Source organism: Eleginops maclovinus, chromosome 12, assembly GCF_036324505.1.
Source record: "Eleginops maclovinus isolate JMC-PN-2008 ecotype Puerto Natales chromosome 12, JC_Emac_rtc_rv5, whole genome shotgun sequence".
Lineage (NCBI taxonomy): Eukaryota > Metazoa > Chordata > Actinopteri > Perciformes > Eleginopidae > Eleginops > Eleginops maclovinus.
This window is the reverse complement of record NC_086360.1, coordinates 7695822-7719140: the sequence shown is the minus strand read 5'-3', so window position 1 is coordinate 7719140 and position 23319 is coordinate 7695822. Positions and strand designations below refer to the sequence as shown.

At 38.4% G+C, this 23319-nt stretch overlaps 1 protein-coding gene across 2 annotated transcripts; it reads right to left on the bottom strand.

Annotated features, from left to right (window-relative positions):
- Nucleotides 1-1190: 1190 nt before the first annotated feature.
- On the bottom strand, nt 1191-19883 carry npffr2a (neuropeptide FF receptor 2a). 2 transcript variants are annotated; one of them, XM_063897755.1, is made up of 4 exons: nt 19647-19883; nt 13722-14056; nt 5900-5999; nt 1191-2441 (listed from the first exon to the last, which is right to left on the bottom strand). In XM_063897755.1, exons 2-4 carry the CDS (start codon nt 14047-14049, stop codon nt 1589-1591), a joined length of 1281 nt encoding a protein of 426 aa, XP_063753825.1. In that variant the 5' UTR covers nt 14050-14056; nt 19647-19883; the 3' UTR covers nt 1191-1588. The 2 variants fall into 2 exon arrangements, with proteins under 2 accessions (XP_063753825.1, XP_063753826.1); XM_063897756.1 differs by having other exon boundaries at nt 19638-19856.
- Between the last annotated feature and the right edge of the window lie 3436 nt (nt 19884-23319).

The window sequence follows — 23319 nt, the reverse complement described above, 5'->3', positions numbered from 1 at the left end:
CACAACAATGAGATAAAAAGTGAAATTTAGGCTTGACTCAGATTTCTCTCATATGGTGTTCAAGGTGTTTGGGGATGGGGCACATAGTTTCTCATAAAGGTGCATTTAAATAGCCTATATACAATAAAGTGACTCGCCTATACAATAAAATGATCATCTAATTCCTGTCTCAAAACTGTTTCTCCTAAGGAAACACATCTGAACAGAAATGTAGATGACCAGTCTAGTTCATTAGACTTGGTTCATTTCGAGACAAGTTAATCACGGAGGTTCTTCCACAGCTTTTTTTTTTACAAAAAGCTTCATCTTTCGCCAAAGTCCCTGAGATCTCTTCCCATGAGTTCATGGCCATCTGAGAATCCTTATGCTCCCGCATTGAAGGGTCATACAGGTGTCTGTACAGACCAACCTGCTCGCAGAGTTGTGCTTCCTGCTCATCCATGCTTGTAGGTAGCTGCGGCGTACGCAACAAGTTATAAATCCAAGGAGGTGCACGCCCTCGCGAAACGACCCCAACGCGCCACACGCACCATCAAAATTACGTTATTTTTGGCGCGCGCCCTTGTGAGCACGGACAGGAACGGCAGGTATGCTGGGGCCCTTAATCAGACTGGCACAAAGGTATTTCAATAATAAATGAGCAGTTATGTTATTCCAGAAGCCTGGAAAGTATTATAGTGTTTGCCCTGCTTAAGTCTGAATTGCATAAACAAGGGCTCATTGTAATTATTTTAAAAAGGATCTAACAAAGTAAAAGCCAGTTGATCAGTTGCTTCAGTTCATCCTCTCGCTGTAGGGTTTTGTTTGCCAAAGTATAAACATGGTTGTGAAAAAAGCAATTGTGCTGTCACGCCTACCAGAAAGATTGTTACTTCAAGTGCTTGTTTTCACATGTTTTAGCCCTTGATTTGTAAGCCTTGTTCCAAAGCTTGAAGAGCAGTTTTACAGACCACTTTAGTTTTCATAATATCAGTGAATTATACATACATTTACCCAGTGTGCGTCTTATAAAAACATTAAATTATTCGTGTTGAAGTGACTTAACTTTTGAAATCTGCTCTGCGTACACCATAGTACATACACATTTGATGCATTTTTATACATTTATACAGGTTTTTTGTTTTGCATGTAATGGAGCAGGACTGTAGCCTGTGATCAATGCAATTGAAAAATGATGCACTGTCCAACAAGATTTCTCCCCCTTTTGAAAATAACAATTCCAACATGTAGCACAACCTGCGTCCATTTTCAACATGGCACAATATGTGCAACATACATTGTGTGACTTTAAGGTGATAAAGAACTGTGTTAAACAAAATAAGTGTTCTCTTTTTTTAGATCGGTTATCTAAGCGTCTGTTTCGGACACACATTTATCTCCGAAGCAAACACTGAGATAGCTCGCTTCAAGACAAAATAAATAACTAATGACTGCTTTGTATGTAATTTAAAGGATATATTTAGTCTTCGGTATTGTCATTGCCTTGGACAAATTACTGTTAAGCATTCAGTTTATGAATAATGTTTCAATGATACAGGCAATTTTGGGAAATTGGAACACCTTTGATAACACCCAGAAGAACGTTTTATCAAATGGAAACTGCAGTCACCCCCCCGCTGCTGCAAGAAGCCTTCTCCAGGTCCTCCATGACCAAGTCCTGTTCAGTGACATGATTGAGTCGCCTGGCTGTGTTCTTATCTAGACTGTTGAGAGAAATAGGCTCCATGGACGTTTGTGCATTGTTAGCTGGGAGCACAGAGTTTCCCTGCAGCCTGTGCGAGTAGGTTTTCCTCCGCTGTCCGTCCGCCGCGCACAGGCTGAACTTGAACACAGCTTGAAATCCTCTGCGGAAATTCTCGTTGAAGAAACCATAAATGATGGGATTGACGCTGCTGTTAAAGAAGGCTAGCCAGTGGGCAAAGGGGTAAATGAAAATGTTGATGATTCTGTACTGCTGCTCAGTCAGGCTGGCGTAGTCGCTCAACATCATGAGGGTCCACAGAGGTAACCAGGAAAGAATGAAAAGCAAAGCAACTATTAAAAGCATTTTAATCACCCTTTGCTTTTTCTTTGAAACAGTGTGCCGGTTTTCATGGCCCGGCTTTCCTCCTGTTGGAACTGTAGTTTTGAAGAGCGTGATGCCAATCCGGGCGTACATGATCACTATGAGGGAAAGTGGAGCTAGATAGATGTTTGCAAACAGAACCGTGGTGTAAATCTTCCTCATCTCCTGGTTCGGCCAATTCTCTCTGCACCAGTAAAATGGGCTTGTTTTGTTGTCATAGCCCAGTAAAACCCGAATGGTGTGCTCCTTGGTCACTTGTAGCATCACCCCAGATGGACACATGATGGATATGGCCAGAACCCAGATGATGACTATTATCAATGTGGCTGTGGATATAGTCAGCTTTTGCTTGAATGGGTAGACAATGCATCTGAATCTGCAGAAGGAAAAAAAAAAGGAATAAAAGGGCTGGATCAGGAAGATTCAAGTAGACATTTAACCTGTTTATAAAAAGTGACAGTAAAGAACATTTACTTCAAAGATGATTATAAGCTCAAAAAAGGACAAATCCACTTTGGAGATGTTGTCCAAAACCTCTAGGACATACTGCATAAAGCAGTGTTTATTCAGCTTTTCATTTAACGCAACCCTTCCCTATCATTGAGTTAATAGACAACACTTGATTAATTACATCTTCATAGTATATTCAATGCATATAACAATACAAATGTTTTAAAACACTGTTAAAGCTGTGAAGATAATAACTGCAGGAGGTTTGAGTAAAACCTAATGAGTCCTGTCAATATTGCGTCAGAGATCAGTTTTCCTAATTTGTGTAATTTTATCTAATATTTCATTTTTTTTGCAACAAATATTTAATAATAAATGGTATTTTTCTTTGACAAATTCACTGTTTTTATTTTCCTTGCAATACGGCAATCTTTTCTTAACTGTGCCCTTATCCTGTGTGATTTAATACATAATTAAAAATCAAATCTTTAAAAATACACTTTTTCCACAGAAACACATAAAATACACAAATAGTATAAAATATCTTTATGTAAAATGAAGACTTTCTTGCGACCGTTTTTTAGCAATGAGAATAAATACATTAGACATAAAACATTATTTTTTTTAAAGAAAGCAAATAGACCAAACTAGATTTTTTTTATTTGCAATAACTCTGGTGTCAGGTTTCAGTAGAGAACTCTTTCTGCTTCATGTCCCTTTTCATTGCTGCACAGCAATTTTTTATTTTAGAATCATTTCAAAACAATTTGGGCATAATAAACCAAGCCTTTCTTATTATTTCCATTGTGATCCATGACTCTATTGGTTGTCTTGAATGTTATTAAAAGGAACATAATATCTGCAGAAAACTGCACAAGGTTGTAGTTGCGCTTTTTGAAAGAGGACAAAAGCACACCATGCAGTTTTTGCAAAATGGTGATGAATATCTCAGAGACCCTTTTTCATCTTTATTTGAACTGCTTTCTACATCTTTTTGAGGAATGTGTGCTCAGATTAACCTAACATTATATTTAAATTAGAACAGACATCTACTGAACAATTTGGTATGAATGAGCAGCTCATATGGGGTGCTTCTGTATATTTCCTTCTGCAGTGGCAGCAGTGTGTCTCTGCAGCATGTGACAGCCCTGTCTGCCGGATTGTTAGTCTCAGGTTGAAAGCCACAATCATGTGAGAGTCTGTTGACTCGGTACTCCTCTGTAAAACCTCACCGCTCTCAGTGTAGCTAATACGCCCTTTATCCTTCCTTTTGAAGTCAGACTCATCTTTCTTCATTTCTGGCACTTTGAAAAGCTGAAGAGAAGTATGACGAACTACATCAGTGAACGTCTGGCCAATATTCCTCTTTTTTTTATTGCCTTTCTGAAAACCCCTTTTTCCCACAAACCAATTTGTGAGACATCTGACCTCTCGACCTATGCTTTACTAGATATTTACCAGATATGTTGGTAAAATAGGCAGTTTTTTTCAGCTATTTTTACGAAAAACAATGCACTTTCCTTCAAGAGACTGGTGTCATTCAACATTGAGTTATACTTTCAAGTAAATTATGTAGTTTTTTTTAGCAAAACCGAATTGAAGACCCATAAATTAACCTGGTAAATACAACAGGTATTCATCTTTAAACTCCTCAGCCAATAAGAGAGCTCCTAGCAGGGAGGAAGACTTTACATTTAAAAGGGTTTCTTAAACAGAGGAGAAATGGCAGAAAACAATGTTCATTAGTATTTTATATGTAACACTTTAAGATGTTTTAATACAGACTTCATTATATGCATACATTGATATTGCCTTAGATTCATGAAAACTTGGAAAGGCCTTATTTGGAACATTATGTCCTAAAAATGGTCAAATGAGCAATTATCTCTATCTCAATGGGCCCAATGGATGTGGAAGATAAGTGCCATTTTGGTTTCATGAACCACTGAGTGTCTTTATTGGGAATCAATTGGACCCCGCCTCCAGCGCTGTATCCATTTCTATTTACACATCCATGTTCGGAAGAAAGAAGACAGGAAGGACACTACAGTATCTTTCAAAAGATGTCATCATCAGATATTGAGTGAAGGAAAGTGTAATTATAGAAGGAGGAATAAAACCCTTGTTTTGAGATTAGATCGTAGACAGAACTGATGACTACCATGTTAGGGAGGAGGTGAATTGCCTAGAGCGCTCACTGTGAAAGGATCTTTTGATTTGTAGTTTAAGAGCAGACTCATGCAGAGACATCCGCACTGATCGATTTCTATACATGTTGATGTTAAAGATTAGAGGAAAAAGGGGATTCTGTTAGGTATGATAGCAATAAGGTCACATTTGAATATACGCAGTTGCTTTTCTGTGCATTAATACACCAGCCAATAGGGCAGACAAAAAGCCCTTTATCCACTTATCCATTCAAATCTAACTCTAATCTTTTGGCTGATGGACGGTGACTTTGACCTTTTGTGACAAAGCATTTCCAATTCTTGTCTTTTCCGGAGACCCATACCCCTCAATTGATTTCAATTGGTGACAGAGTGATGCACTGCATGCTAAATGCTTGAGTCACATGGCGATCAAAATAAAAATAGCACAGCTCTGCCATTTTTCAGCTACGATAGCGGATATAAACACCACTGGATGTGAGGGTTTGCATTTCCCTACTGAGAGATACTGCGGCCTCCTCCAACGGTTTAAAAAGTGATTAAGCAAGATTAAGAGCCAGCTGGTGTCATCTACATGAACAGCAATTAGGCAATTCAATGCAATGGGTGAAAAGAGGACAAGCGCATAGAGAGGAGATGGCTGTACAAACATCCTCATTGGTCTGTCTCTATAAGGGTTGGAAAATTCTGTAAAGGGAACAAAAAAGTGATTTGGTGCTGACACACTTAGCCTATCTTTATTTTGGAGTGAAATGAAGATTTAAACATAATTACTGAGCTACTAATGAGGACTAATGAGGACTGTTATGTCTTTTTAAGTCTTGTTCCAACCTGGGAGTTTTATTTGTTACAAAGAGGCCATCAAACTGTCACTTCACTTTACCAAGAAGAAATGTTAGGAAGCATTTTGGATTTAACGCCACAGGTAGAAACAAACAGATAAAGGCTGTTAGCTTTCCTCTCAGCCAAATATATTTTTTAAAAGTCTGGAGAATTCGTACATATCTTTCTCTCCCAAAAGAAGATTAATACAGAAAGCTCCAGAAAGGCAGAACATTGAGATGAGAATGTTCAGTCAGGAACATGAATGTGTGAAGGTTTGTGTTCTCGCAGTGCTTAATGCTGTAATCTGTTTACTTTTGCTCATAAAGTACTGAGGCAACTCAAGTGTGGAAGATGCCATATTAAATGTAGTAGGGAAAAACAGCCACTGTACCTGTCTACAGCAATAGCAACCAGAGTGAAGACAGATGCTGACACGGAGATCCCCTGGACCATGCCACTCATTTTGCAGACCAGGCTTCCGAAAGGCCATCCTGTTGGCAGGAACAACACATTGCAACAAAACATCAGTGCATGAATTCAAACGAACAGATTCACATAAAAACATTAGAGGGGAGGAATTTGCAACAATATATAATTAAGCCATCTTGAGGGAGGGAAAAGTGTCAAACGTGTTTAGCCTACTTTATCAGGGATGCCGGTGACTATTAGCAGAGATGCTGATAGTGTCTTATTTGGGATGACTCAAAAGTAACACACACTTCACATATGTTCAGAGCTTGACTAATACTGAGGGCTCAAGATTGCTGCTCCATCTTTGATCATTGAATCTGTCTCTTGTGAGTCCCACAAATTTATAAAACAGCAATGCATAATATCTGAAGCATCCCTTTTTTGAGGGGAGGGGTTTGGTGGGCAGATGCAGAAGGGTTATTGTAAATGTTAGCAGCTTGTGGAGCAAGGTTCAAAAGAGTTGCACTGTGTTGCGTTCATGTTCTATTCAGTTATAGGAGCTTTAGGCAAAGGTTAATCATGACATTACCATAATGTGTTCAATGTTGTCTTGTAAAACTGTTTTTATGACCCGTTATCTTAATGACAAAAAAAAAACAAATCCAAACGGGTGAAGAAAAATGAGATGTGGGATGTCTATGTTAAAGATGCACAGGATTTATATTTTTCCTTGAAAAAATTAATCCTGTTAACAAATCGTGATCAAAATGTGGAAACAGGTCTTTATAAGTATTTAAGGAAACTTGCATTGGGAAGTGCAAACAAAACATTTAACACTACAACCGCCAAGGGGGTCATTTTTAAAAATATTATCAACCTTTGGATCAAGTTAAATTGTTATAAATATGGTAATTTTTAACTGTCACTCGATACTGGATCAGCAAGCTGCATAAGACTAATACAGACGGCTGTCAGGACAGAGGGAGAGGATAAGAGAGCGCTCTATTTCTTATTTCCATGTTATTAAGTTGAGGTAAGCGTTGGAATACTGCGGTTAGTTTACTATTAGTCGTTTGTTTAAATGAATTAATAGTGTCGTTTTTTTCTTTGTAGAAGCGCATCATTTATTGATTTGATGTCAAAAGAATCTGAACTTTTTGATCTGTTTATGATTATAAACTAAAGTAATTTAAATTTTAATTTAATAGTTTTTGGTCCTAAGTCCTGCTACTATTTAAGAAAATTATGAAAACTAACAAATAAAAGAACTAGCTCTGCTAGTGCTGACACTGTAGCAACATGACTCCCCTCTGCAGTTCTAGGAGTAATGGAATGATTGCAGTTCAACTGTTTATCCCCTTGAGAAGAAAAACATGGTATTTCAAACATGTTTTGTTTTTTTGTACAAGGTTATCCTTACATTATGTCTGGAAGAATTGCTTTGTGATGAATAAAGGTATGGCACTGACGGTTGTTTTTACAACCACTTGTTGTTTCCATTGCCTCGATTCTACACACCTGTGCTCTGCATTGAAATAGAAAATATTTGGGCAACCCTAATCATTGCTGACCTTTCAAAGCATGCCTAGTTAATTAGAGATGACCACATGTATAGATATACCGTAGACAGTGTAATATCACCACAAGACTTGTCGATGTAACATTTTCCTGAAACTTTGGCTCATTAGTTGTATCTTTTACTGGTATTTACCTTTTTCTTTTTCGTAGGGAATGTAAATATTCCAATGTGAACCCTTCCCTTACAGCTGAGCCAGACACTTTCCAAAAACATCTTCTCTGCACAAAAAAAAACTGATCTCTGTGCAACAGCCCACCAACAAGATTACTGTTACAAACACAACACTTATGATTCTTGGTTTTTATAAATAAGTTTACTTTAAATTAGTTTAAAACCTTTCCTAAAAACACCATGTACTACACGTACACAACAATGTGAACATTTTATAATAAGCACAGGCAGTGGTGAAAGTACATTTGTCTGACATTATTTTCCAGATGACCATTTCTGTGGTCATCTGGAAAAAATGTGAAAAAACATTTAAAAAGCCAGAATCATCATAAACATATAATAGTAAAGTACTTTTAAAGTCATTATTGTATTGCTTATACAACTCACATGGTGTATATTAAACTGCCAAAGTGACGCAAATTTGATTATGCAGGCCCATTAACCATCGTATTGTAAACAGTGTCCCTTTCATGTCCTCCTTGTGATGCTTCTTTTATTGAGTTCACAAATTGCAAGAAACCACTAAGCAATGATTCAGATCCATTAGAGCATTGGGCCTGTAAATATCCTAATGGCGCTTAGATGAATGCCTTCTTTAAGAGACAAAAGCTGATTGTTAGGTGTCCAACGGAGTACTCTGATGTCAAGCAAAAAGCTCATATCACAGACAGACAGACAGACAGACAGACAGACAGACAGACAGACAGACAGACAGACAGACAGACAGACAGACAGACAGACAGACAGACAGACAGACAGACAGACAGACAGACAGACAGACAGACAGACAGACAGACAGACAGTGACAGAAATCCACACTCTTATTCTGATCTCTCATAATCATCAGCAATATAGGCCATAAACACATCCCCGGAAAACATGCCACTCCAAGAACATTTATATCTTCTCTGACATCACCTATTTTTCTATTTTGAGCCAATACACAGCCACACACGTCATGTCCCTGATAAACATGTCATCCAGAGGATATTTAAGTCTTTCCTTATCTTCTGTTTTGGCACTTGTCCTTCTGACTGGTGTGCAGTGTTAAGCCGTACACCCGGCAACACTGTCCTGTCAGACTGTGATTCATAACCCGGGCGAATGTCATTGGCTGTCTGAACGGTCCACTCCCTGGCGTTGAAATGCATCAGGCTGTCATCACAAAGCTTCCTGGTGGGAATGCTGGTAGGCTTCAAGGGCTCTTCCCACACTCTTATTGACACTGACTGAGTTCAATGTTCTTTGTGTTACACCAAAAAGCCTGTGCCTTTCTGCAGAGCCTGACTTGCCCTCATCCTTCTTTTTAGCAGGCATTTTTACTGTTAGTCCCCCTCTGCTACGTTTGAGATGTGCCTCTCTGACTGCTGTGCTTCTGGCATGAACTTCGTTTCAAGATAGCAACGTTGTTTTAGAAAACATTATATATTTTCCATCATATCTTGCTCTCTTCCCTGGAGGAGACCCTTCTTTCCTGGAAGCTCAGTTTGGTCGGATGATCAGCTGTAGGACAAGTTTGCAAATGCCAGTCAACTGGAATGATTAATGTTGCGTACCCTCCCCCTCCTGTCATATCTAAACTATATGTTACATGACATACTTGGGTGAACAAATGACCATTCAATAGACAATTTTTAGTACAGAAATAGCAATAATCTGTGTTATTATATACTCAATAGAAGCTGCGTGCTAAAAAGTGCACATCTTCTTACTCGTTGAAAAATCTATAATGTATAAATATGCAAGTATAACATGTTATTGCAAAAGTTTGACTGGACACAAAATATCACATTCTTCTGCATGTATGCTAGAAGCTTTACGTTTTTTTCATTCAATACGTATATGCAACAAACTGCAATTGAAGGTGGGAACAGAGGATCTTCGGCTAATGAATGTGAAAACTTCAAAACTGCAATTAAATCATTTTGTAAATGTAGTGTTCAATTCAACTTCACATACACATTTACGGCGGAGGGGACTTATTTAAAAGTTTCCGGTTTGCTCTGTGCCAGTATTGTCACACTGTGCATTACAAAAAAACATTACATACATTCATTTTGTAGAAGCTTTCATCCAATTGCCTCCCAACATTGAATCAATTTTGATTACCATCATTTGAAGTGAGCATTAAGTGCTTAAATCTTTCATTTGATCACTGTTTGGTAGCCTCTTAAGTGCCCTTCCATTGCATTTGTTTCCATGGTAGCTTGGAAGGATAATTTGACAGTGCAAAGTACTAAAGTGGTTTTAAAGTACAACCTCAATGTCCAGCATCATAGAAAATTATGTGTAGATTTAAATGAATTCCATTATTGTACACAATTTTGCCCTTTTACTGTTTGGCAGCCAAGACAATGTGACTTAATGCTTATAGTTTGCTCACTTGAAGTAATAAAATAAATATAATTTTTAAAAAATGATCATAATTCTTGCCATCACAATGTAACTTCTACTGAAATGTGATCATATCAGCATTTAAAATCATCAATCAACCTAAATCAAACACTAGAAAATGTCTGCCTGATGGAGCTTACAGTGGTTTCATGAAATCCCTCTGCTACAGTTCTCGATGCCTTTCTGATTGTGTTTGACAGTTTCTTCCCTGATAAAATAAGGCCTGATAGACTATAAACAGATTACATGCTGTGGTTTGATTTGTGACATGACAAACCGTTGAATTTTTCAGAGCTGAGCCTTTCACAAGCACCAACTTATTCTCCCCTAAATGTCTGGTTTTGGCAACTAAACCACAAGTTAGTTGATGGAAAGATTGTGTGTTTGAAAGAAAACCAATGTTTATTGTTTTAGGGTGTTTGCAGGGTGTGGTTTACTGTGTTGAAGGCACATGACACTTGAATCCCAAGTGGATATTCTTTAAAATGTTGAACAGGGAGTTGAGCATTAATGCTTTCTAGACACATTTGCACTTTTAAACTTAGTGGACATATAGCCCGCAGCAGGTTGCTACAACCCGGCTCGTAAGCCGTCGTAACACAGTTAAACGTTCTGGCTATCTTCATCCAGACAGCTGCCAACCTATTTAAGATTTAACAGTGGAATGAAAAGGTATTACAAAAAAACTGCTCCTTTCAACTTCAAACTTCAAAATCAGCGACAGGAACAAATAGAAACATGGTGACAAACAAAGGTGCATCCCCAAATGGTTGACTGCAGCCAGTAAAGACAATCCAATACAAAAAAAAATGCAATCAGAAAGATTTTCATAGCTGATGCTCATTCCACATTCAAGACACACTCAGAAAACTTTGCGCAAAGATATTCAAAAACGTCAAAGTTCCATTTTATTTGCAAAAATCCTTGTTTTTGGCTGACTTCGACAACTGTGTGCATGTTTATGGTGTTGTTCTGCATCCCACCTAATTAACTGGCCGGGAGCTGCACATACTGTATGTTTGCTTAGGCATGTGTCATGCTATTAAAACAAATCAAAACATGTCAACTTTTGGTAAACATGTAAAGGTGTGTGGATTGAAAATACCAAGTAAAAATTGAATAGAAAACCTACAAGACTGATGTTATGTAACTCGTGAATTTAACTGTAGAGTCAATTGGCATATCAGGACAGAAAATCAACAACATTTCCATGGTTGCCACATGACCAAGCTTAAGGACTTTGCTGACCTCGCTTCGTCCATCCTTTACTGTCAGGCCAAGAAAGGTCAAATCTAAAAGGCACAAGCCATTCAAATGATTTGAAGTGTAATGCTTTACGGGGATGTCCATTTACATGCTACATTCTCAGTGAACTTTCAATGTCAACTTTGTAAAAAAAAGAATTTAGAAAATAAACCTGAAGGATACATACGCCCAAAGGAAAGAGCTCTTTTGTTTTACATGGCGACCTTCCTAGAGCAGACCCCATAGGCTTTCTGTAGCCCATCTATTGGCTTTAAAATGGTGAAAGCTGTAGTATGTTCTGATTATGTGTTAGCACCGAGAACATGGGCAAAAAAAAATAATGTTCAAATAATGTACTTAATGTACAATAGATGCAAAATACAATTTTAACCAAAGATGAAATATAATTTTATTTTGTGCACAGTAGGTAAAGGTTTCAGAGCTCGCTTATTACTTAAAATTGTCAGATGTAAACAAACTTGATGCTATTCTACTGTAGGCTTACTACTACTAAGACATTTATCTAGATGTTTAGACTACTGGAGTATACTCTCCGTTGGAGTTGATTCCAAACCTCAAAAAACATCATGCTGGTTATTTAAAAATAAAAACATTTAGAACATCATTCACAAGGAAGTAGATTTTTTTATAAACCATTCTATAATTTTTTACGTGGAAATCTTATGCAAAGCTTTTATTTATTTCTGATTGCTAGCCATAATATTTGTAGGATTTAATTCTAGATTATTTCATTTTTTAAGGGATTAATCACACAAAGCACTGTGCCAGTTGGATTTCAGCAAACTCCCAATTCAGGCTGATTATGCAGCTTTTTTTTGCTACTCTTTTTAAAAGGCAATAGGTGAAAAATATGTTGTAGTAATACCTGTTTAAGCTTGGCACCCAAAGTACAATATGTGGAGTAATGAGGCCATTTAGTGGATGTACACTCACTGTAATCGCAGCTAATTCATTTGTCATTCAATTGACATTCTTATACAACAAACGGGACGTGCTCGCAGGCTTTATTTTGTGAGTGTTTTACAGATGACTGCACTGGAGATTATGGCTGAAAAAAATTATGGCTTCATTGTAGTCAGTTGAGGGCAGACTTGGATCATCCTAAATCATTATTGTCTTGCTTTTATTGATTCTTTTATATAATACAGAAAAGATGAAGTCGTTGTTGTTTCTGTAGACAGTAGCGTATTCTCAGCAACTATCTCTCTCGCCTTGAGAAACGCTGCTATGAGATTTGCCTCGTTGAGAGCAAACTGTCAAGTCTAATCACCGCAACGTGTAAAAAACCCCGGTCTTATTTATGCATGCGGGGATCACAATTTCAACTCCTTCCAAGCATTCCTCACTTCTGAGAACTGCGGGCGAACAATAGATCATTCTCCTAACGTCTCAAGGTTCATGTTGCGTGGGATGGCCAGCAAGTACCTCTTTAGTAGTGGAAATGGTAGTACTCCATAATAATGTAAGTCTTAACTGATCACAAAGCAGCCCTGAAAAGGACAAATACCATCAGTAGTCGGGGATTAGGGAACAAGGTAATCAAAGCATTAACAAAGCTAGCAGCTCTGTATAACGTCATGTAATACTAATAAGCTTTTTTATTGAAGTACATTTCCACAACTGCTTTGTGCTCAACTCTTAATGTAAACATTAATATTTTAACAATGCACCAGCTCACAGGGGTCTCTGCACACAGCGTGAGTTCACTGAGAATGTCTTCGTAGCAATAATATAAAAAATATTGTTTCCTGAAATCAGTAGCATACACTGCCATGGTTACATTGTTTACATGCATACACTAATGTACAGATTGCAAGATATTGGAGCTGAATTTGATAAATGCCTTTATTTGTGTGTGGGTGAGTACTGCTCCTGAAAGTAATTAGAACACAAAATATCTGCTAATTACAGATGTTTGTGGATAGGATTTTCTAGAATGGTAGCATATGTCTTTGCATTAAACTTTAATTGAGACTGACAGTTAGTATGTGAGGTAACTTTTCATGAACCGCAAGTATTTGACAAGGGAAGATTACAGCTTAATTTATGCATCCTTCATGGTACCATGAATGTCTTAAACATAATTAATAGAACTTCACCTCAAAGTTGAGATCCGGTCTCCACTTTTAAAGGCTGTCATGAGATTAAGTGTTCAACAAGTGGAAAATTGGACCTGTTGTAACTAGAAAAACAGTCAGGCCATCGATTTTTCCATCAAAGTCAATGAATGCTTGTTCAAATTTCACAGCCTCCCTACCTTAGTTGTTAGAATATTTCACTCTGTGTAGATTCTGCCAACTGGCAATGAAACAGCCAGCTTGGCTGGTATTCCTTGCTATGAGAAAAAGTAAAATACAAGAAAAATAACAACTCAATTTAGGGTTCTGCTCACCTGTAATTATGTTGTCAAGAAGTGTTGTGGGCATGCAGAAAATCCCAACCAGGAGGTCGCTCACAGCAAGGTTCAAGATGAACAAGTTGGTGACAGTCCGCATGTTTTTGCTCCTCAGCACAATGAAGCACACCACTCCATTTCCCACCATGCAAACGAGGAAGATCAGCAGGTAGGACACGATGAAGATGGCTGCGGTGGATGGCTGATGCAGGTAAAATCCAACATAGGTGATGTTGTTCCTGGGTATGACGGACTCCACGGAGGAGTTGTAAAATGTCCAGTTGTCATAGAGTTGAGTCAAGTTGTCCTCAAGTCCTTTGTTCATTTTAAACCTAAGAAATGAGAGATGGCTTAATGGTAAATCACATTATTTTCTGAGGCGATATTGAAGACTAGGAGAGTAATTAAGTCAGTTTTAAAGAATGAAGTAAAAGAATGAAGACAAAACGCTAAAAAGAAACAGCAACACAAAAAGAATCACTGACAGATTTCTCAATGATGCTCCTCCGGCTTTTGTTCTGCTTTTAAAATGTATATTTATTCAAACCATCAAATGTGCGATCAAACACTTCCCTTCATCATCAGCGCCATTCTGACCCAACACCGTAACATTTCACCTGGATATTATTAATGTTGAATGTGGCTACACCCAATTCAACTGCTTTCCTGGACATGATGTTTTAGTGCAAATGGCTTTTAAAGTGCAATTCAAATATCAGTAGAAGCATTGCTTGGCACTCAGCACTCATTTGCTGTTCTTCATGTTGTCATAAAGATAAACAGCAGTGTGTTTGTATATAATAAATCACATGTTACTTTTAATTGTATGGTACTTTTTTATGCTTTACCTTAAAGAATATATAGTAAAGTGTGTGTTTACCCATGTGTCAAAAATATGACATCTGTAAATTCTTGCCAAATCTATGCCGCTTTGTGAATTGAATTAAAAGTGAATATATAAGTTGTCATAAACACTCCTATGCTAATGTTACAGAGATCATAACAAACGGCGTTAAAACAATTCAATGAACGGCCGATGCAGCTGTGACAAACATATGTAATTAATGTTACTTAAATCTGACACCTCAGGGCAAAGATGTCTTGTTGTGTTAAATGCCTGTTGCATCCACATAGGAAGGGAGGATGTACAAATTCAGGCCTAAAATCACCTGGTATAAGTCTGATTTGGTAAATGTTTAAGTGAATCTTTCACACAGCTAGAGCAGCCACATTACTAATAACGTTGATGGATTTAAAGTCAAATGGTTGCTTTCCTTCAGCTTTGGTTGGGACTACACAGGCTCTGCTGAGGAGATCTGCAGAGTCCAAAGATGACTCGCCCTTCTCACATTGCGTGTAGTCATTTGACCCATTATAATATTGAAATTAAAATCTCTAAAATATTGAGTGTTGCAGCTAATTTTAGTTGCACTTATATTACATAGACCCATCGTTTCCATTAATATGTAGAGTGTGCATAATTCATTGTATCAGCAGCGCTTGTATGGAAATCAGGCAAATCTTTCATGGTCACTGTACACCTCAGAACGTTGACAAGATAATACTAAAAGTAAAGTCATCAAGTACCCATTAAGCTCCCTGAATATCTGACATGTTAATCTTAATTAATGTAAGGCTAAGTCTATTGGTGGAGCACATAAAATAGGGCTATTCAGCTAATCCGACTGCAGCGGCTGTTTTGCATAAGGAGAAGGGGACGTGACGGAACAAATGGCTAGCCTACTTACCCTCAGCTGCCCTCATCTACTTCTACTTTAGTTTGTGTTTTTCCCGAAAATGGTGTAAGACAGCCCTCAGAGTAGGGGCTGTAGCTACTTGCAGGTGTAGAGAGTAACAATAGCAGAGTGAGGTTGTTTGGTCTCGAGAGATTACTGCAAACCCAGAGAGAGCAATGTCAAAGCCAATGACAGATCCTAAAACAAGAAGGCAGCGACGCATTAGTATCTGTTTTCTCTCTCTTCAGGAACCAGTGCCTTAATTTGTTTTTGATTGAGATTTAACAATGGTTCAAATAAAGCGCTGAAGCTATAATTTTTATAAAAGAGATTTATCTGTTTTATTTTTTTTAATTTGTCAGCTGTGCAACAATAAAATTGGGTAAAACCATTAGTCGTTAAGGTCTTTTCAATAATCTTTTAGGTTATTTATTAACATTAAAACGTGACATTTGTTCTGTTTTTTAGGGTTTATTAGAAATAATTGGAAATCAAATATCCTAGGATTCTCATCCGCTCTTTGATCTAAACTACTTATTTCACACATCTTAAATCAGGTATTGTTTTTACTTCCTTTTGAGATGATTAAATATTCATATTTCTCCTTCCATACTATCATTCAGACCAATTTAAGTGCCTGAATACAGACCTTCTACATTCTCTTGTCAGTTTGTTTTTAATTGAGTTGCTTTTTGATCACTTCCATTAGTATGCAATTGTCATATTGTGGAAAAATCCACCATGACAAACTCTCCTTTACTGTAAGTCAACGATCCACAGTAAAAATAATCACCATGAATTCTTCTTCAGGAATCCCAAAAAGCTATTTACATGACCATTTCTTTTTTGACAGTATTGTTTGTGGTCCTTGTAAACACCACCTGCTGTCTGACTCTGTTCTAGCACCATTTAAAACTGACACATTGCCAGAAATAAGTAAATGGCTGTTTTTTGCAATTGGACAAGAGAATGTGTCCAGAAATGCAAACACCATCTCTGTCCCTAACAGCTGTGTCTGTTGTGTACAAGTGTTTTTGAAGTGGATTAAGGGGATGTTGTGTAGTCGAATACAAATAAACCGCCCTGACAGGATCCACCTGTTATACAGAAGAGATCTGCATCAGCGTAAGTTTAGCCGTTGTGATTATGAATCCTGCTCATTAGGTCTGATTATAAGTGCGTACGATTTCCATTGAATGTGACTTATGGGGATGCTTGAGGACTAGCGGAAAAGTTACATGGAACAAAGTGTGTTGGTTACCTGATGCGCTGACCTTCTGTGTACAAATTAATTTAATCACCATAATCACAACCATCACAATAAATCTCATATTAGGAAATTCGCTCTTTAAGCTCACTGCTGCTTCCTTTGCGTGGAGGAGCTGAACACTGTGGAGAAAACATAAATAGACAAAGGAGGGGGCTGATTAAAGCAAGTTAAGATTTTCTGAGTTCTTCAATGTGCTGCACCATCCGGATTAAATGGCTTTTTTTGGAATGTCAGATGCAGGTGTTTGTGATGTTGTGTATCTGAAGTGAAGATAGACCTTTTAGGGCAACCATTATACACTCTCTGAGAAATTTGATCACAGCCTGTTGTCTTTGAAACTTCAAAATAAGCTTGCTGCATCCTGTGGACACAAATGTGTGGTGTTTTTCTGTGTCAATTACTGTCACTTCGTTTTTTTCAGGAGACTTTGAATTTATGGGCAAAAGGCAGCCAGAGCAAAACCTATAAAATGAACCTATAGGAGGAGGGCCTTAGACTATAATTTCCAAGGATCTTGAAAAATATGTTATTAGTATTCATGGTGGACACAGTGACAAAAAGCTTTACACAGTGCCTAATAGAAACATACTCAAACTAATATTTGATGCTGTGTTCGTTACCTGCAGAGACCACCATTTTTACCCAATATCATGCATGAGATTTTTTTTTACTTATTTCAGAGTGTTAATGTGATTTGTGACTGCCTCGAGGATGTGGAGTGCTCACAATATTCTATGTGTTAGTATGTGCTGAGTGAGACATTGTGGGGTTAAACCACATTTCACCTACTTCTCATCAGTTTTCCTAAGTCTTGATAACTCAGTCCTGGTTATGAACCTGGTGTGATGGATAGTTTCAGATAAGATGTTCTTGATCAAAGATCACAAATGAACATCTGTCTTTACATCAATTTAAAATCTCTAAAACTCGAATAAACTCTGGTTGTTGTATGTTTTTTTAAGGTTGAAATAGTCTATTAGAGTTTAGTTGCCTGACTGCTTTTGCTGTATTTGCATGCAGTGGGCAACTGTATAATGTACTTAAGCATAGTGACTCATTAAGCAGAACGCCTCTTTTATTTTATTATAGAATATCACATAACCGGTTCTTATCACTAACACATATTTAAGTTTTTTTTAATGTTATAATTTGTCAATGTAGAACATATTTTGGATACTTTGTGTTCCGCGTAAACTTGTTTGTATATCTATATATTTATATATCGTAAAAACACATCTTATTTATGTGAAGAAAGAAGCTCGTATTACAATTGTTCAGCCTGATAGTAATTGTGGTCTTGTAGCAGGGTTGTCCCTGCAGCTAACTTGAGTCATTTTGGGGTTTGAATGGAAGTCATTAGCACTAAAGGTCTGAAGGTTGTTTTAGAGGCATGAGAGCAATAACATTCTCAGTGGACACTTGCTAGCTTATTTAAATGGAAAAATGTTATCTTCAGCAGAAATGGTGGAAGAGCCATGTAAGCTCAACATACAGCTCCGGAAAATCTGAGAGACCACTCCAGGTGTCTCTTAAATGTTCATCTCTACATGTATGGCAGCCATTCCAGTGTCTGTTGAATTCCAACACAGAGAAAAAATGTTAGTAGTTTAAAGAATATAATAAAAAAAATAATAATAATTTAACTCAAAGACATACCTATAAATAATAGAGCAAGAGAAAATGGTAATGCTGAAGAGGTCTCTTGGGGGAAAGTGTGTAATAGTGCTTTTATCCAAATACGCACTGAGGTGATAATTGCTGAACAATCATGTCACTGAAGTTGACCAAGCTATCTTCAAATGCAATCAGTGCTGATTCACAACGATCCACAGAAACCATGTTCTGCAAAATGTCACAAATATGACATTTTACCTTTTTGGTGTGCTGTTTTTGTCTAATGAGATGTATATGCAGGATAAACTTTAAAGGGACAAAACACAATAGTAACCAAGGACTATCGGTATTGTTCATTACCAATTATGTTTTTCAACAATAACTGATTCAAATAAACCTTGAATAACCTGTAATCATATTTGGCTAAAAGTAGACTGTAGGGAAATGATATAATAATGTCTACAAACACACTATATTTTTCCACGTTTAATTAGTATTGTCTTTATTATTGCATTGTCGTTTCATTTCAGACAATCTCCTTCCCTTGCAGCATGCAGGGGGGAAAAAATGTGTGCGTGTGTGCGCATGTTTTCAGAGAGCCTCTCCTCAGCGTAAATTCCAGTTGAACAACCTGCATCTCTCACAATGGAGACGGTCAAAGGCCAGTGGACGTTTACACTATAAATGCACATTGCAATGTCTAAAAGGTCAAGTCATATGATAAAAAAAAAAAAAACACACCACAAGATGAAAATATTCCTGTTCATCACGGCCTCAACTCTTAGCCTCCAGCCCCCAGTGACAGACATGACTGTAGCTATGCCTCTTCACATCAACCTTCTCCGGCAGACAAGACAACAATGTGTGCCAACATTGCGCGTCTAACAGTTGCTGCACTTCACATGCGCCCTCGGAAAATGAGCAGTTACCACAGCTGTTTCGCCTAGTTAGTTCTCCTCTGCTGTCAACTTTGCGCGTCAAGAGATGATGAAAGATGAAAATTTGAGGGGCTGATTGTGCGCAAACAAACTCGCACGAGTGACCACTTCTGCACAAAGAGGTTCCTGTGTCCAAATGATCAGTGCACCGAAGCGAAGAAAAACTGGCAGGATGGAGAACAGCACGCTATGTGACCTGAAAGCCGTGCGCCTTGATAGCCAATTCCAAACACTTAACGATCATTGTACAATAACTACCGTTCAAACGTTACAACAAAAACATGGAATCTCTCTTTAATAATCGTTTTCATCGACAATTATCCACTGTTTTAACGTAAAATAGCGTTAAACTCACTTGGTTTACCTTGGTTGGTTTCAAATCTGGAGACAGGCTGCGTACTCCGAGCAAAAGAAAAGTAAACAAATGTCGACTTCCCTCTGAGTGGAACATACGTGGATGCAGGGGAAAGAAACAAACAGACAGAACATTTGAAAAAGGAGAGATTCAAGCTCCGTTTCCCACTGGGTTCAGTATGAGGCCGGTTTCGCGTGCGTCGCTGCCAAGCGCTTCATGGATGTGTTACGGGATGCGCTCAGCCAGCCGCTCAGAGCGCGAGTGGAGGATTACAGCCCGAGACGTCCGTTTTTGATGCCGTGACGTCGGGAGTGAAAGGGGTGGGATGAGAGCTAGATAAACAGACTAATGGGTGAATGATACTAAAAAAACCTAACCCTTATCTCTCCCCCACCAACCCCACCCCACCCACACACACACACACACACACACACACACACACACACACACACACACACACACACACACACACACACACACACACACACACACACACACACACACACCATTAGGTATTGGTCACAATGTATGAGAAGCAGTAAAAACTAAATAGAGAAAATAATAAATACAATAAAAATAATAACATAAGATAAATACACATTAAATCAGAAATAACAGGAATACAATAAATTCACAAGAAGGAAAAGTATGACTCTCTCTCCCCCCCCAGTGGACTCCACTCAGGCCACGTCAGTGTCAGGGGTAATAGTAAGGTCATTTATGAGCAGCATTAATGGGTTCCAGGTCTCATGGAAGTGTTTAAAGGATCCTTTTAGCGAGAACCTCAGCTTCTCAAGATTAGTGCAGGGCAGAAGTTCCTGTATCCACCTGTCATGTGTTGGAGGGGAGGCATGTTTCCATTTAAGATGTATGGAACATCTGGCCAGTAGAGTCGTGAAGGCAATGACACGTTGAGTTGCAGTGGGCATACCCTGAGTTGGGGAAACACCGAACAGAGCAGTCAAGGGATTGAGGGCTATACATGTATTGAAGGCCTGTTCGAGAGTTTTAGAAATATTGGACCAGAAGGCAGTCAGACTAGGGCACGACCAAAACATATTTAAATGGTTGGCAGGAGAGAGTTTGCATCTATTACATGCATCACTTCTTTAAGGAAAAATGTTAGCCAACCTCGCATTGGTGAAGTGATAAACATTCTTAATGACGTTTTTCCACTGGACATCATGATTATCTTGATCAGCCATCTGAAGTGATACATCAATCTTTCTGATTGCTGTCTCACAGTGGGATTTAATATATGGCTGCCCAGACCACTACATTTATGGAATGGCTCAATGAACATAACATTAATTAACATTTAGAAAAAAGCCTGAAAATGAATCCTGATGTCATATTTAAATCTACAGTCACAAATTAGAGTTACTGCAGCTGATGGAAATTGTCAGAGCATCCTGGTGGTTCACAGGTTTCAGATGCTGATTGTGTAAACACTGAATGCCTTAATACAAAAATATTTGTGATTGTCATCATCAGTGAATAAAAAAGATTAATATATTGGACCAATGGTGAAAAACTCAAAGGCTTAGAAAAGATACGAACAAAAGAAAAAGGAAAGAATAACATCTGGACATATGTGCTGTTAGATCGAACTTAAAAAGAGACTTTTGTTTTGAAAAGAAAATAAACTTTTATTTTGAAACCGGAAGTAGTTCTCATGCCAGGAAAAGCGGAGTCATTGTAGCACAGATGGTGTGTGAGTGTTTGCAAGGCACATGTTGACTGCTGAAGGATGGGAGTTTAACTAACTGGCCATTTCCAGGGATGCTACTGGTAGGATCATGTTTTGATGTTTTACCTGTAGATCTTTGAATGTTAATTTCGATTGTTAAAGCGAGTTTAAGTGCTTTAGTTAGTGTCATTTATATCTGACTGTGGTGTGCTAATGTTAGCTTGTAATGACGCACTAGTGCAAATATGGGAGAAATGTTTGTTTGGTGAAACAGTGAATGTAATGAGAGGCAGTTTTATGAAAATGCTGTATTTTGTGTTTTGTTTTCTTGTAAAGGTTTTCAATCTATCTATAAAAGACGTATTCGGACTGATGACTTTAGTAAAATAAATGAAAGAAGAACGAAGAAACCGTCTGAGTTGTGTCCATTTTACCCTGTTGATGGCCAAGGCCTTTTTCAAGTTTGGGCAGAAGTTAAGAATCCCCCGATAACTTGACAGTTGAAAACCAAGCCAGTTGAAAACCAAGCCAGTTGAAAACCAAGCCAGTTGAAAAACCAAGCTGATTGCTAACTAAAGAGCTGCATCAAGACTAGAAGATTAACGGCTTCAGTGGTGTGGATGCAGAGGACAGACTAAACAGCAAGGATATTCAAGGTGCTTGAAATAAAATCAGTAAACCTGAATAAATAAGCTGAGAGTTTAAGAGAGAGAGAAGAAATCATCAAATTCAAGATGGCAACAGAAGCTCTCAGCAAAACTCCGGATCAGCTTAAGAAATACAGGACCGTTGCAAAGACCTCCTTCACCAAGCAAGCTAACTATCTCAGTCGGAAAGCAGGCGATTTAACTGAGTTAGAACTCAGACAAGAATTTGCTAATTTCTCTGCCGATTCAAGAAGAGTTATCGAAGCCAATGATGACTACCGGGCTGGTTTAGAAGCAGAGCTAGCAGCCAATGAAGAAGGTAAAGATGATGTACTTAGACCGGTGCAAGATGCAGACCTAAGTAAATATTCCAGTGAATGTGAACAAAAGTTCAATGATGTAAAGCAGATTGTTCAAGCCAACCTCTGGAGCAGATATGGAGAGGAGATGCTAGAGGCTGCTTTTGAAGAAGCAGAAAAGGCCTCTAGGCATACATATGCACTACCTGTGGAAGGCAGCAACTGTGAAGGATTTGAAATACAACATGGCATACTGGAAAAGTTGATTAAAGGAACATCTGACGCATTCGCAGCCTGGGAGTCATGGATTCCTGCAGCAGAGGAAAAAGACTTTCGAAAACGAAGCAGGGACCTGAGAGTGGCTTACAATGAGCTAGACATGAGAAAAGGTGAGTTTGCCAGAGCGCGGAGAATAGCTGGGGAGAGGCAAGGTACTGTTGTGAAACAACAACACACTGGACCAACAACACCAATAGTGAGAATTAAGCCAACCAAACTTCCCACGTTTAGCGGCTGCAAAAGAGACTTCCACCGCTGGAGGACAGACTGGGAAAGCCTGCAGAAGCAGGGAGAGCCAACCGGTTCACCAGAGGTGAAGAAGATTCAGCTTCTTGATAGTGTGGAAGAAAAGATTGTTAAAGATCTCCGCTTGTCTACCTACAGCACAGCTGATGATGTTTTCAGAGTGCTGGCAAATAGGTACGGTAATACATATGCCATTGCTCTAGAAATTGTCGAAGAGCTCGAGAAGATTCAGCCAGTTAAAGGGAATCAACCGAGGAAGGTAGTAGACCTTATCCAGACCATCGAAAAGGCTCTCGCTGACCTCTCAGATCTAGGAAGTACCGGTGCCATCAAAAACCCACTGGTGGTGAAGTCTTTAGAGAGCAAGCTTCCTGAGATTTTGAAGAAGGACTGGCTGACGCTCATGGTGGACCCTAGCAATGGTGTAACTGAAGATAACCACTTTGATGCACTATTAGCTTTTCTGAAGAAGCAAGAGGAGATCTTCGAAAGGCTAGAGCACCTACAAATCACAGACAAGC

Coding starts and splice junctions, on each gene's coding strand:
- npffr2a (XM_063897755.1), bottom strand. CDS start 14,049: ATGAACAAAGGACTTGAGGACAACTTGACTCAACTCTATGACAACTGG. Junction 6,000..13,721: donor TCTTGACAACATAATTACAG/GTGAGCAGAACC, acceptor TCCTGCCAACAG/GATGGCCTTTCGGAAGCCTG. Junction 2,442..5,899: donor GTTGCTATTGCTGTAGACAG/GTACAGTGGCTG, acceptor TTCCTTCTGCAG/ATTCAGATGCATTGTCTACC.